This window comes from Idiotropiscis lumnitzeri, chromosome 13, assembly GCF_059441095.1.
Source record: "Idiotropiscis lumnitzeri isolate Australia: NSW breed Sydney's pygmy pipehorse chromosome 13, RoL_Ilum_1.0, whole genome shotgun sequence".
NCBI classification, from domain to species: domain Eukaryota; kingdom Metazoa; phylum Chordata; class Actinopteri; order Syngnathiformes; family Syngnathidae; genus Idiotropiscis; species Idiotropiscis lumnitzeri.
The window spans coordinates 2,701,483-2,717,857 of record NC_142403.1 but is presented as its reverse complement, the minus strand read 5'-3'; the positions used below and the strand labels follow the sequence as shown (position 1 = coordinate 2,717,857).

The 16,375-nt window shown below is 38.2% G+C and overlaps 1 protein-coding gene across 3 annotated transcripts in view; it reads left to right on the top strand.

The window, feature by feature from the left end:
- Positions 1–16,375, top strand: part of LOC148324040 (discs large homolog 1-like protein) — a 105,505-nt gene that overhangs the window by 70,279 nt on the left and 18,851 nt on the right. For all 3 annotated transcript variants that reach the window (XM_088312479.1, XM_088312480.1, XM_088312481.1), the window contains 4 exons: positions 2,388–2,532; positions 5,320–5,452; positions 8,923–9,079; positions 9,194–9,296. In XM_088312479.1, the coding sequence (XP_088168605.1) occupies positions 2,388–2,532; positions 5,320–5,452; positions 8,923–9,079; positions 9,194–9,296 (538 nt within the window). The remainder of the gene's footprint in view (positions 1–2,387; positions 2,533–5,319; positions 5,453–8,922; positions 9,080–9,193; positions 9,297–16,375) is intronic.

Below are 16,375 nucleotides of genomic sequence, written 5' to 3'. Positions count from 1 at the left end.
AAGCGGTGTGCAGGTGCTCATGAGCACTGGAAACATTAAATAGCGATTCAAGCCCGTCACTGTGCATTTGCATACAAAGCAAATTCCAGGTCAGTCAGTCATTATACTGCGGTCAACACAAAGTCAACTAGGCCGCCACAATGTTTGCTTCCTTGGGCCAGCTTCAAAATAAAATTGAAGTAAGGCATTTATGTCCATGTATTACTGTTTTCACCTTTATTTTGAAGTTGACTCCTGTAGGTCGACATGATGATTCTCAAATTCTATTAACGCTGGTCAGAAAATCCATAGCCACCTCTGCTCCATGCTTCCAGGCATAAGAGAAAGTTGCAGTGGAAATTTTATGTGTGGCAGATAAGGTGGACAGTCAGTAAGGCGAGTGGCTTCGGGGCCGGGCTAAAATTGTTTTACGATGGTATAGATAGGAAGAGAAATGGAAAAGGCATTATTTTAAAAGATTTTAAAAAAATTTTTAAGAATATCCTGAAAGTTGAAAAGGGCGTCAGATCGAGTGGTGAGGCTGAAAATTTGAGGGTGTTATATTTGTATAATATATAATATATAACTAATATGTAATTAGTGGTTATGGCCCAAAGATGTGAACTAGAAGATGAAGAGAAATTCTGGAAGGAACTAGACTAAGTAATTGTGAGTATCCCTGGCGGGGAGAGACTCTGGATTGGTACAGATTGTTATCGACATGTTGGTGAAAGATGAAGAAAAAAATCAATGCGTAAGTCTGGTATCCAGAAAAAGAACATGGAGCGGCAGATGGATTTTGCCAAAAAGGACGGAATTGGCAGAATTGAGGAAAAAATGTCACGGGTGTTATGTGATAGAAGAGTCTCTGCTTTAGATGAAGTGGAACGTTTCTTAGACTGTGCTCATGGTCATGTCAGATTGGACACAGTGGCTCTGCTGAAACGACAAGAATCAGAGCTGGAGGTGGTGGAAATGAAGATGCTGGGTTTTCTTTAGGAGTGACTAGGATGTGAAGGATTCGAAATGAGCTCATTAGAAGGACAGCCAAGGTTTGATGTTTTGGGGGGGAAAAGTCTTAGAACGCATACTTACATAGTGAGCATAACGGTATAGGTAGGGATGTAAAGATTAATTGAAAATGGATTTATATCGATATAAACTGCTCAAAATATGCATCGATATAAAAAAAATTAATAAGAGCTGCTCTCTCAACACAGCAGTGATAAACGTTGCGGTTGACGCCCAATTTAATTTACAATAACATAATTTCTACCGTGTGAGTCTAATGAAACATCACTCGTGATGTTTTCTTATGGTATGCTAAAATGTAGTGAGTACTGTGGATTGTGGCGGCGTTAGTCAGCGAACTTGTGTCCATTAAAAGCCAAAACATAGTTTTTATATACGCGTGATTGACATAGAAACTTGCGACCACGCACCGCGTGTTGCATTAAAGAAGTCGGAAACGTCACCACCCAAAGTACAACATGACGCACGCAACAATAAAACATAAGATACCTAGGGCTAAAAAAAATAATAAGAAAAAATGTGCTATGCGTGTTAATTTGGTAAGAATAGTGTTTTGCTGAGCAATGTTATTTCCGAGTTTTATGATGTCTCTCTCGTTCTCGCTCTCGCACTCTTTCTCATTTTTTAGGCACATACCCCATTTTGAATGTGCAGATGTAATGCATACTAGAGAAGCAAAACAAAACGTATTGTATTCAGGTTAAATAAAACCAAATCAATTAAAGTGATTATTTTAGTTTCCTTTAGCATTGTGCATTTCCTCAATTTTATTCATATGATTTCACTCTCTAATACATTGTTGCTTAAGAAAAGTTTAATATGTGTACAAGTATTTGTTTTAGTATTTATTTTGTATTTATTTTCATAATAATAGTACAACTCAGCATAATGTATAGTTGTTGGTTCCAGTCAAAATGCACTAAACATTTACACGCTGCAGCATCACACGAGCGCACAGAGACGAGCGTGGCATCAATTAAAAAATAAATAAATAAAATATTAAATCGAATCAAAATCGCAAATTGAAAATCAAATCGAATCGGTGATCGAGTAAATCGTGACATCCCTAGGTATAAGAGTGATGAGTTTAGAGACAGAGAGCAAGAGGAAGACGCAAGAGAAGCTTGATGGATGTGAGAGACGACACAAAGGCAGTTGGCATTAGAGAGGCGGATGCAGAATATTGGCATAGATGGAAAAGAATATATCCTGTGACAAGTGGAAAGAAAAATAAGTTATTATCTTTGGAGTAAAGCACTGTATGTTAGTGTATCACTCTGTTGTGCTCCAATGGCATCAGTTTTATTATTTTTATTTTTTTTATTTCATACATTTTAATTCACTGTTTAATAGAAGTTTTCTTCATTTGTCCCCAGGTAAATGCCTCTTCTTTAGAGGAGGTTACTCATGAGGAAGCAGTTGCAGCCCTGAAGTCAACCCCAGATGTTGTTTGTCTACGCTTGGCCAAACACACCTCTCTTTTTATCAATGAAACCTTTCCTCCTCCTGATGTCACAAACTGTAAGTAATTTGTATGCATTTTATTCATCATTTATGTTCAATTCAATTACAAGTAAACACAAGCTTAAATCAATACTAATATTTGCTATTCCACAGAAGTCCTGTTGTTGTGGCTAACATGTAACCAATGCCAGTTGCCGAAATAAATCAAGAAAATTGCATTTTTTGTAGTCTGTGGACTCGGAATGTCAACAAAACAACACTTTAAAAAAGTAATGTGCTTCTTGTACATGTGCAGGCATGCAACCCCCTTTGTACGAATTTGTGCTGGTCCATTGTGAAATCTGAAGCAAATTTACAAGATCACTGATGGGCAGGCCGATTTTCTTGTGACAAGCTAACCATTACATGAACGTTATCACACGCTGACTGAGACACAATTTGCATTTAGGCTATAGCGTAGGCTTGATGTGCTTTGGTGTGAAGTTTGTGTTGCACAATTTCCACACAAAACGTTGTTCTTCACGTATCCACTTGACATCGTTCAATCTGTGTCCTCGGTGTGTTATGAATATAGGGCACTGAGAAAAGTTCTGTTGCTTTGTATGTAAATGTAGAAAAGTGAAATTCAATAAGTTTCTTAAGCATGTTATTTCTGTAATTCATTCATATTAAGTCATTACAGTCCAAGTCCTAGTCCTCCTAAAATATGCCCCTTGCTTCCATCCATTTTCTATTTTGCTTTCACCTCTTTGGAGTTGCAGGCAACCAGAACCAATAGCTGACTTCACAGTTTATAAACTTTAAAAGTCTTTGACTTATTTCCAAATACACCAAAGATAAACAATCACAGTATATTTAACATCCACTTATAACACCCTGTACCCTACCATTAACTCATTCAACGCCCGCCACAAGATGCCAGCAATTTTAGTGCATTTTGACTGAATCTTAAAGACCCACAATAAGGGCTGAACGATTTTAGGAAAAATTTGTATTGTGATTTTTTTTTTAACAGATAATGCGACAATGTACAATGACATTTACAAACAAAACAGAAAATGCCGCAATTGATTGATTGATTGGTTGATTAATTGATTGATTGATTGATTGATTGAACATATAAACATATTACAAGATAAAAAAAATTGAAAGAAAGAAAGAGAAAGAAAATCATCCGTAGATGTCATGTTCAAAGGGAGTAGGAAGAAGTACAACACTACCCCTTAGCCTACTTATTAAATAATTACTTAATTACATTGGTGGATAATTTATGTACAAATAATTATTAGTAAAAATATACTTCTGTACCATGCTCATATGATAAATAAATGTGTATATAAATGTTCATATTTATACTTATATAATTTTGTAGCACTATATTTTTAAACCTTTTGAACACAAGTGATTCACACCTTCTCAATTCATTGTCATAAATATTGCATAGATTGAGACCTTTATACCATTAAAATGAGTAAAACCTATTAACTGTAATAGTGCAAGGACACTAAGGAGGTTTTGTGAGGGGGGCAGTTCTTCCTCAAGTTTTTAAAAACTACTTGTCGTCAAGTAGAATTTTGTATTCAGTTTAAATTGTGTGTATGAAAATACATTTTTTAAACCCCCAAATGTTTTACATTCCGTACTTGTGTTCTTTGTATATAAATGTATATTATATGTCAATAAAATCATTGCTCCTTCGCAAAGCTACATTGATTAAAATATATAATTTTGAGACCTATTATTGTGTAGCTCTCAATTCTCAGTACTCTGGTGCAAAATAGTGCAAATATTATTGATGACGTGATAAATATTTTATTTTATATATTTATTTTGATTAGAAATATTTAATATACATTTGACATCAAACCTGTTTGTCATGATGACGTCAGCCATCTACATATTCCAGTCTGAGAGCATCTGCTAAATTGCTAATGTAGCCGTCATCTTATTTTAGGTCTAGATGCGTATTGAAAGACATTTCTGTTCATAGCTGCTAGCTCTCCGCCCTAACGCGCTTCTAGCCAGGCTTCTGTTAAAATTAGACTGTACGCCTAAGCACTTATTTTGAGTCTTTTCCAAGTCTGTATTTCACTTATGTGATCAGCACGCTTAGTGACTCCTCATGCGCCTACTCGGTTAAAAGGCTACTTGTTAGTGGGGTAGTTTATTTGACACCATGGAGGAGATGCAGATCGTTGCTGCTGCTCTGCTGTGCGCAGACGTACATATAGTAAGCACAAATAAGTAAATATAGTCCCGTGTGTGGGCTCATCATTTTATCACCTCAAATTACCAGAGTAGCAGGAGGAGCTACAAATATAATAACCCCAAATATTTTGGGGAAAGGAAGCCACGCTCCCCATTCTCATCTACTAAAGACGACATCCTTGCCGTGCCCAATAAATGAACCACCTGCGTACCTGAATTACTATCACCATATAGGTCACCTTTATGCTTCATGTTTTAAGTGGGATTAAATTAAAGTCAAATATAAAGGCATCAGTGTTACTCCAAACAACTTTGCAAATTCACGGACACTTGTCAGTCATCTACCAAACTGAGCATTTTCCCCCAGCCGCATGGAGCGCATATCAGACTTTTGATGTGGTACGCGTCGGATGGTGATATATAGATGAGCGTTCATAATGCAAACACATGGGATACATATCTGTGTTGTATCCACATACGAAAGAGGCCCAGGTTGGATTTGGGAAAAAAAAAAAGAAGATCAGATCAGTCTTGCATATGTGCAAAAAAATTCCAATTGAGCTGCAGTGTGAACAGAACCTATGTCGGAGTATTTTTTTTAAAAAAAATGTTTGTTTTGTTGTGTTTTTCTTCCAGCCTACCCCTCTCATCAGGACAATCACATAAGTCCCTACATGAGCGGGAGCCAGTCTGTTAGCCCTGCCCCACTGACCACGCCCAGATACTCGCCAATGCCCAGGTCCATGACTGCAGATGATGATATCACAAGGTAAGTAACGTCTCTAATGTACGGTATCTAAAAGACAAAAGTGTTATTGTTTCAAAACAAAATTCATTTTTGTGACCTTAAGGGGTTTTTATACCTCTCCTAGAGAGCCCAAATTCACTGCCTGACCTCCGTTCGCCCTGGCAACATGGCTGTGATGTCTGTGCATGTGTGCATGTATTTAGGTGTGTGAGTGCTTGCGTCTACTTGACAGATGGCAATCAGAATTTTTATCTGTCATGTAAACTGAGGTCACATACGTAGACACATGCATATTCACTCTCATGGGTGCTCTACTATCTTTAATCCATTTTAATGGACGGATTACAGCCTATCACAATCCGCGTGACTCAAATGGCGTCACCGTGGTTACCAGAGTATGACTCCTTCCGTCATAATCCTTTTGGCCAATCAGAATGTTTTCAGTATAATAAATCTGATAAGCTGCAGACTGACTGCAGGATGGTCATTTTCATGTCTGCCCTTTTCCTGAGTTCTGTGGTTGTCAGGGCTGCATTTACCTACTCATAGGCTCACCATCAAATATAGAGCCGTCGTTTTTACTGTTCTCAAATATCGTTGTGGTATTACTCTGCTGACATAGATTAACGGTATTCCTACCATATCTCATTCCCATGCTGCAATTTTATTACATAAAAAAATATATTCACATATTTATCATCATTATTCCTTCAACTAACACAACTGTAATGTCTTTATTCGTTACAATGTAAATCTTTAGCAACACTGGAACATTGCTGCCAAGTTTCCATAGCAACCAGAGGCGGCATTGATTTTTGGGGCAAAGCTGCGTGTCACCATGGTCAGTTCAAAAAAATAAAAACACACTCAACTCAATTGTATTTATAGAGTACTTTAAGAGCAACACAAATTATAAAACTTCCAAAAGAAGAACCAAGATGTAGCGCCAGTGTTCAGCTTGTTCAGCCCACTGGTCGCTTTCCAGCGCCAGAGAGGCGAGTGATTGCAAGGTCTCACCATTATAGTCCCCCCGATCTGCCATCACGATGAGGCTTCAATGAGAATTTGTTGGCATGGCATTTGTTGGCATAAAATGCTAATTTTGTAGTGATTTCTTTTCCCCCAGAGACTTAGAGAGAGTTGTACTGTATTGTATTGTACCATGTTACAGTGATGACCTATGAAGGATTATTTATTTATTAGGATCAGGAATGGTTTAATGAATCAGTTTTATGGAAATGCAAACCACTGTGATGCTATAGTCTATGTATACAGTACTGCTGAGGAAAATTGGTGGTGTAAAGTTGTACAATTGCTTACTATTGCTACGAGAACATGATACGATACTGCCATCTACTGGACAACACATGGACAACAACATATATTGCCTTTACATCTATAGTGGTGTGATTAAGACAGGCATGAGCAGTGGATAGTAGTGAGTAGAGAGAATCAGAGGCAGTTGGTTAGGTGGTTAACTCACTTATCTCTTTTTAATTTTGCAAAGCGCCGAGCAAAAATGCCTTTGAGGATTAAAATGCCGTGTTGCTTCTCCAGTAGTCGCTTTAACACTGATGTTATTGGTGCCTGAAAGACATGGCGTGAAGTTCAGAAAATGCCCAATTAAATCTTGTATGACAAGTAAAGTCATTACACATAATAAAACAATGAAGCATGAAAAAATCATTTTTTATTTGGTATATTTGACAAAATAATCATTTTCCCGAAGTGTGATTCTGCCGGGCGACAATCCCAGAAGTGTGAGGTTATTCCAACACAACTACGGTAGAGCTCAATTTAGGAAGTGTATTAAGCCAGTCAGAAATTGACTCATAAAGCGAAATCTCAAACATATCCGAGGGGATCCAGGTATTTGAAGATTTGGAGGAAGAGGATCTTATTGGAATTATGTTCGTTGGACGAGCCAGATCCTCAGGAAACCGAAAATATTGTGCAGCTGTCAAATTAGCCTCCAGTAGGACATTTATTAAAGTTGACAATTTTTTTCAAACTCACTGACCAGTAATCACTGATTGACTTCAAAAGTCCTGATCGCGTAATGTCTAGTTGTTATTACTCATCTTGTATGTCACCCTTTCAGGGATATATGCCCTAGTAGCATTTTGACGCCTTTCACACTCACCAGTCACACTTTTTATGATGAGGTTGTGAAGAACATGTGCTAAACGTACTCTCTTCAGCTGAAGTTGAAGCGGACATCTCAGTCCCGGCAACAGAGTATGTTAAGAATCATGCTAACCTGCTGGAAGATTGTCAACAGCTACGGGATGAAAATGTGAGACTGAAAGAACAGCTTGAAAAAAAATAAATTTTCTTACTCAAATATCAAACTCAACATGGTGCATCTGTGCTCTTTGACTGGTTGTGCACTAAAATGGCAAGTAATGTAAAAATAATCAGCAAGAAACTCTCTCTGCAGGATCATATTTTTATTGGTAAATTTATTTCACTTGCGTTAGCGCTTTTATTGGCTTTCTCAGATTACCCGATTTTTTTTTTTGTTGCTGTCAGACGACACGAAAATATCTTTGCGTGTTGGACCGGGTGAGACGTCACACTTCAAGTCCATCTTCAAACTAACCCCGCTCAATCATCACGTGCTCCATCAATATTCTTTCCTTCGGTGCGCATCCATCAGGGAGACGGGACAAGAAGCCGCACACAGAACCATGTGTAGCTTCAGGACTGCAAAGCGCTTTAACTCATTCCCGACCAGCCAAGAAAAAAAAAAAGAAGAGCTCTTGGGCGTCTTTAGCCGTCATTGGCAGCAAATGAGTTAACATTGTTTCCTCATTCGCCTAATTATGACGCAGCATCAAGAGCAACTGGGAGTTCAGTATCTTGCTCAAGAACACTTCGACATGGGCATGTTGGGGATCGGGGATTGGGAGATGTCCACTCTACCGCTGAGCCATGCCGTGTGGTGGTGAAATTAAAGCAGGGCCTAATTTAAAATGATTTAACCAACAGGTCTCAGGTCTTGACAGCTACCTTATCTAAAGTTTGTTGGAGCTGGGTTCTTTCTATGGCCATAGTTCTTGAGTCACTTATTAAATGACCAAGTAAAGAAGCTATACCAAGGAATATGCCCAAAATGTTCAAGGCAAAGTTTAGGAGATTATAAAATCATTCAAAATCATCACAACCATGAATACATCCAATAATGTGACTTCCACGTCTCCGTCCTGGTTAAACTATAAACAAAATAACATATATTATGATAAATATTATTAGTTATGTTTTTTCAGGACATTGGCGTTGGTATCAACCTTTTGTACATGTTAACGAAACCGGACATTTCTGTGCAATGTGTGTGTGTGTGTGTCATGATTGCATCCTCTTTGAAAATGACTCGACTAGAGTACAGTCATTATTGTCATGATTTAAAAATGAGAATACTTTCATCTAATATTGATCAGACATGACAAGTGCCAAGATCACCTTTAACCCTTGGGATTTATTTTCACCAGAGAGCCAAGGCGTGTGATGCTCCAACGAGGGTCTACGGGTCTTGGTTTCAACATCGTTGGAGGAGAAGATGGAGAGGGAATCTTCATCTCCTTCATTCTGGCTGGTGGTCCAGCTGATCTTTGTGGGGAACTCCACAAGGGTGACCGGATCCTCTCGGTTGGTGTTACTTCCTTTATTTCTACAACTGTTTACCATGCATTTAATTTCAAACCAAGCTGTTGCTTTTGGAATTGGCTCGTCAATTGATGAAGTATGTGTCTGTGGTTCCAGGTGAATGGTGTAGACCTGTCTATTGCAACACATGAGCAGGCAGCTGCAGCTCTGAAGAATGCAGGACAAACGGTCACCATTGTAGCACAGTATAGACCAGAAGGTGAGTGGTACAAAACATAGTGCTTGTTGCTTGCCTAATGTACTATATGAAACTGTTTGAAATTCTAATGTTCTATTTGTCAAGGATGGAGTGTATGAAGGAAATATAAAGCAGCTTTCATGATCTCCAGTTTAGCTAACACTACTTTAAGTGTGCTGATACATATGAGATGATATGATATATGATATAGTATATTAACCCGAAACTCATTCGGTGTGTTTGTCTGCTGGGAGTGACCGTCAAAGCTGTAACCGAGGCGACCATGTTATAATTGATGACAGAATCAGCTAATGGGATGCTGTCACAGTGGGATAGGGATCCTATGTAAATTGTGGCATGTTGCACCAGCAAGCAGATCCCTAACCATCACAATGGAAGCATGTCTGTTGAGTGAGGACATCGGTTAGACTCTTTGGCGATTAACCTTGTGTTATTCAGCTGGAGAAGTGATCCAGAATACTGTAGTGCAAATGTTAAATCTGGTCAATCATATGCAGCATTGCATGACCGTAATAATGTGCTTCTCAGTTATTTTCTGTTACACACTCCCTAGGAAGAGGAAAACATTTCACATGCACCCAATTCTCTGCCACGACTATAAATTGTATCATTTGTCTATAAATTCTAAAAAGTATACCTCCTCTTAACTTGCTCAGAGTGAAATATCTGCATTATGCATATTTTGTTATTAACTTTTGTATGACGCAGGATAATTGCACATAAGGTTGCATTTATTGCCAATGACATTGACCAGTTAGATCCAGTGATTGAATTAATACATTCCTTGAATAATTCCAATGTTTTTTTTTTTTTTGTTTTTTTTTTTAATTCCTTTTACAGTATGTGTCCGTGACTCTCCTGTCGACTTGATTAGTGACTGTTGAATGAGCTTTTGAGCCTTCTGTCCATGCTGTGTACTGGTCTGCACAATTCATGTACGTGTGTGTGTGCGTGCGGGGGGTGTGTGCGTCTGGTGTGTGCGTGTGTTTGTGTGTCAATTTGAGAGCCATGTTTGTCCGGTTCCTGTGGCAATACCGAGCAGCGACCTGTGGTGCGCCCTCTGTTTCCACAACATAAACACGCAAACACACACATAGGTACTTCCTTCTATTGACCTCCAGCATGAGTGGAAAAAAAGTGTGAGTCACACTGTGTGTGCTTACTTGTTTGTGCAGGGTATCCTTCTGTTAGTTATATTCGGAACATTACCTGCTGTCATCAAACGCAGAACAGCATGCAACGGATCTAATGTCATCGCGTGTGTGTGTGTGTCTGCGTACAAAAGTGGTGGATTGTTGATGAAACAGCGGAAAATATGTATTCAACAATATTTTGAATATAGTTATTCTGCAAAGTAGTGGTATGTTATGTACAGTAGATACAACAACCAATCACAATAATCTATTATGATAATTTTCACAATATAATGAAGAAGAATGTTGAGCGGGCAGTTGTATCCTGCAGTGAATAGTGTACTGTTCACCTCACTTCAAAAATAGTTCCTTGGAACCACGTTGACCTAAGATGGTGTCAAAGTACTACTTTTGTCTAAATCCGAAATTCATATTCACACATTTCCTTGAAGCCATCCATCCATCCATTGTCCGAACCGTTTATCCTCACAAGTGTTGCGGGAGTGCATGCCTCACCCAGAATTGGTCGCCAGTCTATCGCAGATTTCCTCCAAACCAACATGCCACAACACAATATGGCACCAAAGTAAGGATTTGATTTCTTTGGCTTGGGCGCGAAGACAGTGAAAGTGTGAGTTTTTCAATGAATAATGGAGGATCGGTTCCTAATAAATTATGCGAGTTCACAAATGCTCACCTGTAGCTTTGTGGGGGTTCGCTGTAGTTCTTGTTGTTGTTGTTGTTGTATAGGTTTCAGTTTCTGCTGTTAGTTGTAGTACAAATTTAAAAAACTGCTGTCGACAACCCTCAGTCAAATCTTATAACTCAACTTTGCAGGTTAACAAAGTAAAATCTCCATCACTGAGGCTGATGCGATGCACTCTAAACTATGCTTTACACGATCAGGATTTTTTTTTTTGTTGATCTGTGATCAGCGTGTCAGAAAATTCTCAATCGCTGATAAGATCAGTAAATGGAGGTCTATTTAAACAACTTGTACATTTATTCAACAGTCGACTCCCGCCATAGCAAAAATGCATTTAAAAAAAAGACATGTATAACGTAACATTTCCTCTGACATCAGCAAGGGGCTTTTGCTAAAACTATTGCAAAAAAAACAAATAATAAAAATTTGGTTCAACAGCTGTAAACAAGTTCATCCAATTTTGCTGGTTCCTCATTTGTCAACAGCCAGACTACCCTGCGGTCATCGTCAGTCCATCATTATTTCAAGTCAAACCAAACTGTAATCGTCAGTCCTTCAGTGTGTGATCGTTATTTTAACCGCACTTCTGGCATCGCTAAATTACAGTAAATCACCGCAGTTTTAGGGCCGGCAGATCTTCTCCTTCTACTGCTACTTATTACATCACACACTTTCGCAGCACAAGCTCCTGTATCTACTCTGGTAAAGAACCTCGCCACATACCTTGAAAACTAAGAGATATCTCATTGTTTTTACAATCAATATTTAGCATATCTTTGACTCAAGCGTTCAATAAAGAAAAATTTTGTGTGTGCCTTGTAACCCAGTAGTAGATAAATCCAAGATAATAAAAGTTCATCACATGACATAATGCTGCTATTTCTCACTCCTCACGTTCTCTCTCACCATCCAGCATACGTCCCAAACAGAAAGTAAATGTGTGATCCAAACTGGAATTCATTCTTCACAAAATATTCTTGAAATAAATAGTTTCACCAAGATTTAACCAAAAACAACCATTAAGGAATATATGCAAATAATATACATACATAAAATATTAGACTCAAACAGAGATTGTAGATTTGTGTTGTCACGGCAAAGTGAGGTGACATCGTCTGGTTCCGCCTCCTTAGCCAATCGCAGCCGGCCATCACAGTCTCCGCAGAGATCCTGTTGAAAACAGGAGTAGACATTCTCACGAATATATAGTCAATGCAGTCCTCTCGAAGCACCCCCTTGTAACACATCCCTCTGCAGACATTAAGTCTGGGTTTAAAGTGTTGTAATAATTATGTGAAAATGTATGCAAGACTGACGAAAAAGGTTCTATGTTATTCCCTCAACATATAAAATTTGAATTCCAACATAATTAACAGATTAATGTTGCGCGGCAATGCAAACTAAAACTTGCTTGTATATACAAACATGTAAGCACCACATCTGCCTCCAATTTACATGGAAAGGTATCTTATGACCTAGTGCTCCTGAAACACAAAAACAATTGCCCTATTTTAAAGTGATCAGAGCAAACCCCCCTGCTTTTCCCTCACTGCTGTTATCCGAAATAACGATTTCTTATTTCTAGTTGACCAACTAACAAACGTAAACTGCACAGGTGTGACTTGTGAACATAAAAGGGACTTAGCGGCGATTTTGTCTGTCGTCTCACGTACTCGACTGTATGCCCTCGACCACTTTCCTTCGGACATGCATGCCTTTGCACACGGTGCACAAACGTGACGTTCTGGTTAAACGGTCGATAAGCAGTCAACGCAATAATGAAAATGTCAAATAAACTGGTCAATGTAAAGATTAAATAAAAACCTTTACAAACAATGTGCCTAGTAGGGCTGGGGAAAATGTTTCTCATTATACATGAGCAGAAGTATTTTTGGGGGAAAAACATATTTTTTTCTAACCCAAATAATTATCCGCTGATAAACATACATTTTATGTTTTCCACCAAAAACGGGGAGTGAATTGAGGAAAAAAATGACAAACCCGCATTTAAAAATCGTGAGAGAAAAAAAAATCTGAAAATATGAGAATTTGCAGTTGTCGAACTGCAAATTTTCCTCAACTGTAGTTTTAAATTGTAATATAACAATTCACCACAAGATGGCTGTCATAGCTTAGTTGCACTTGCACCTGGTCTTATACTGCCCAAAAGTGCCTGGGGTAACGCTACAATGTAACATTTTACTGTAATAATTTACATGTAAGCATAATGAGTCTCTCATTATATTTTTGCAATAACATTGCAATTACTGAGTAACGTATCGTGTAACAATTTGGGGACAAAAGACACAAGACAAAATTAATCACCAAAAGTGCAGGAGATAGTGGTCCATTATTTTTTTACTTGCCTATAAAACCATTAAATATGAGCGCATTGTACAAAGAACCTCTCTTATGATCACTTTTTTTTTTCCTAAACCATAGTCAGCATCTTTAAGGGAGCTACTTTAATAAAAAGCAGCGTTTACTATTGTGAAAAAGTAAGGTTTATTGTGCTTTTTAGATATCATATGAGAATGAATGAGCCATCAGTTGTAGTATGCAAAATGGTGAGCACTCTGATTGGCTGTTAGATAACAAAATGCAAATCAGTTTGCTTCTTGGTGGAAGACCTCCGCTGGCCGATTACGCGACGTTACGGCAATCCAATTGGACAATCTACATTATGCACGAATTAAGCAAGAGTTTGATATGCTTGTTTGTTATTTTATATAAAAGAGGGGGAACTGTTTCAGCTGGGAATGAACTGGCTGTTCCGTAATCTCGCGAAATTCCCGATGGACCCTGCATCTGGATAGAAAGTGTGGCGCTCATGTAGCACTGATGAAAAATTGTGGCTTCATCCAGCATTTAAATTGCCCATCCCTGATAGAAGTGTTAGGGTACATATGATAGTAATCGACAGGTGGCATAAACACTTATTTTAGTTTGATGGTTAGAAATTGTTTAAAATACACCAACTGGGCTGCAACAGTGACACAAATGTCAAGTCGTGGCTTTTCAGACAAGAGTACTCTTTGAACGCTCCAACCTAACAATGTTTTTTTTTTTTTAATCACGATTAGTTGCTTTGTTTATTTATTTGTTCACTGGTTTGTTGCAAAAATTGGATAAGCGATTGATAAAGGCGTGGCCTGGGCTAAGAAAGCATGTGCTATGGTGGAATTTTTAGATTAAATTTGGGTAACTTTGGAGTCATGTTGGGCAGTCAGATCCACCAGATCCAGTAAACGGTGATGCGATGACTCAATCTTCCTCTGTGGGGCTCTGTATGTGACGTTTACTGCTGCATTTCTGCCGCCAAACGCATTGTAGTTCAACTGTGTTGCCTGCATGTCATGAATTTTTAATCCAAAGAGTAAAACGGGCATTATTGATCAGCTTTATTCAAGGTCGGTGTGACATTCTTGTCATTAGTGTATATTACAGAACATTTTCAAAAGATTTAACATGTGAGTGACTCTTTGATCATATGTGTGTATGAGTTTATATGTAATGAATGGATGCTTTGGAAAGTGAAGAGTATAGACTTTAAAATGTGATCTCCTCCTGTGTGATTTCCTGGAATGAGACTACTGTAATGCCTTCTGTTTGACTTATGTATTAGTCACTGAGATTACACACAACTATCATGCAGTGTGCACACACGTCCACGTGACACACACACATATAGTCCATGTCTGTCAGCGGCAATGCTGAGGTGATGCACGGAGGATTATCTCTACTTCTATTAGTCTGCTTATTACTTTTAGCGCATGCGTGTGTGTCATTAAGTAGCTGACTAACCGCAGTGCTCAGTTCGGCTGTCATTCACAAACCTGTGGAAAAGTTGTCTGTCAGATACATGCAAAGTATGTTTACTCGGTTTCCTTTCTTTACTGTTTATTTTACTTACTGAAATGTGTCATTGTGCACTACTAAAGGATGTAACATTTTTACATCTGCAATTTGTCAAGCTTCTCGTATGATGTATCACGGTGACATAGTTAATGCAATAATGCTAATGATGACAATGTAGATGTTGGAATTTTGTTTGAATATTTGTATATAGGTGACTGTCGAAATTCATCATTACCAGGTGTGTGGGAACTAGAATCATTAAATAAGATAGATCCAAAAAGAAATGGCTGCACTGGTGCAATGCACACAATCTGCAGTTTGCATGCTTATGATGCATAATGCATTAAGGGAGGGAACATTGCATTCCTGGAGGAATGAGGAGGAGCAGAGGACCAAAGATTGTGGAGGAAAAATGAAAAAAGAACAGAAGTCTTGCAAGTATTATGAATTAGAATTAGAATTAGAATTCCCTTTATTGTCATTGTACTCAAGAGTGCAACGAGATTAGAGAGCTCCCCTCTCCAGTGCAATACAACAATAATACAGACAATATATAAATTAGATAAATAAATAAGAGAGTGCAATGGAATTTAGTACTGAATAGGGTATATAAAAACACATCACGATGCTGTTCTGCACGGTAAGGGTGTTCTCGTGTGTGTGTGAGAGTTCAGAATGGAGATGGCTCTCGGAAAGAAACTGTTTCTCAGTCTCAGCCTCGTAGCCATTAGTGTAGTCTTTGTCATCACGCCTCCCCCTCCGTTTCCTTCTGTCCTTCCCCTCTGACTTATCTAACTTTCTCTTCAGGCTTTGTATTCCTTCCTCTTTCTCCTCTTTTTTTGGTATATTGTTAGTTTGAGAGACGACATTAGTAATCAATCAATCAATCAGCACAAATGTCTTGATTGATTTAGGAAGATTGTGTGAAATTAAATTATGGCCAACCTGACATTTTCTTCATTAACTGCATGTTAAATATATATATATGTATATGTATATATATATGTATATATTATAAAGGCACTTCTTACAAACAGATGGCAGATATACGCAAGTTCGAGCAAAATAAAAGAAACATTTCAATAATGAATGAATTACGATACTAGTTTGAAGAAAGACACTAAGTGGGGAGTGTCATTACAAATGAAACACTTTTTCTTATTATCTATTCTGTATCATCCTTTATCAAACCAAGCCTGGTTTATTTTTAGGCATAAATGAGTGAGCAGTTAATTAAAACTCCCCCAAATTCAAATGAAAAATGCTTGGTCAAGCTTATTGTGAATGTGCGTGGGTTGTGACTGACTCCTTGGGCCAAAGTAGGGCAGGAGAGCCTGGCATCACCTCGCTTTTCTGCTGCATGAGTGACCTGAGGAAACAGC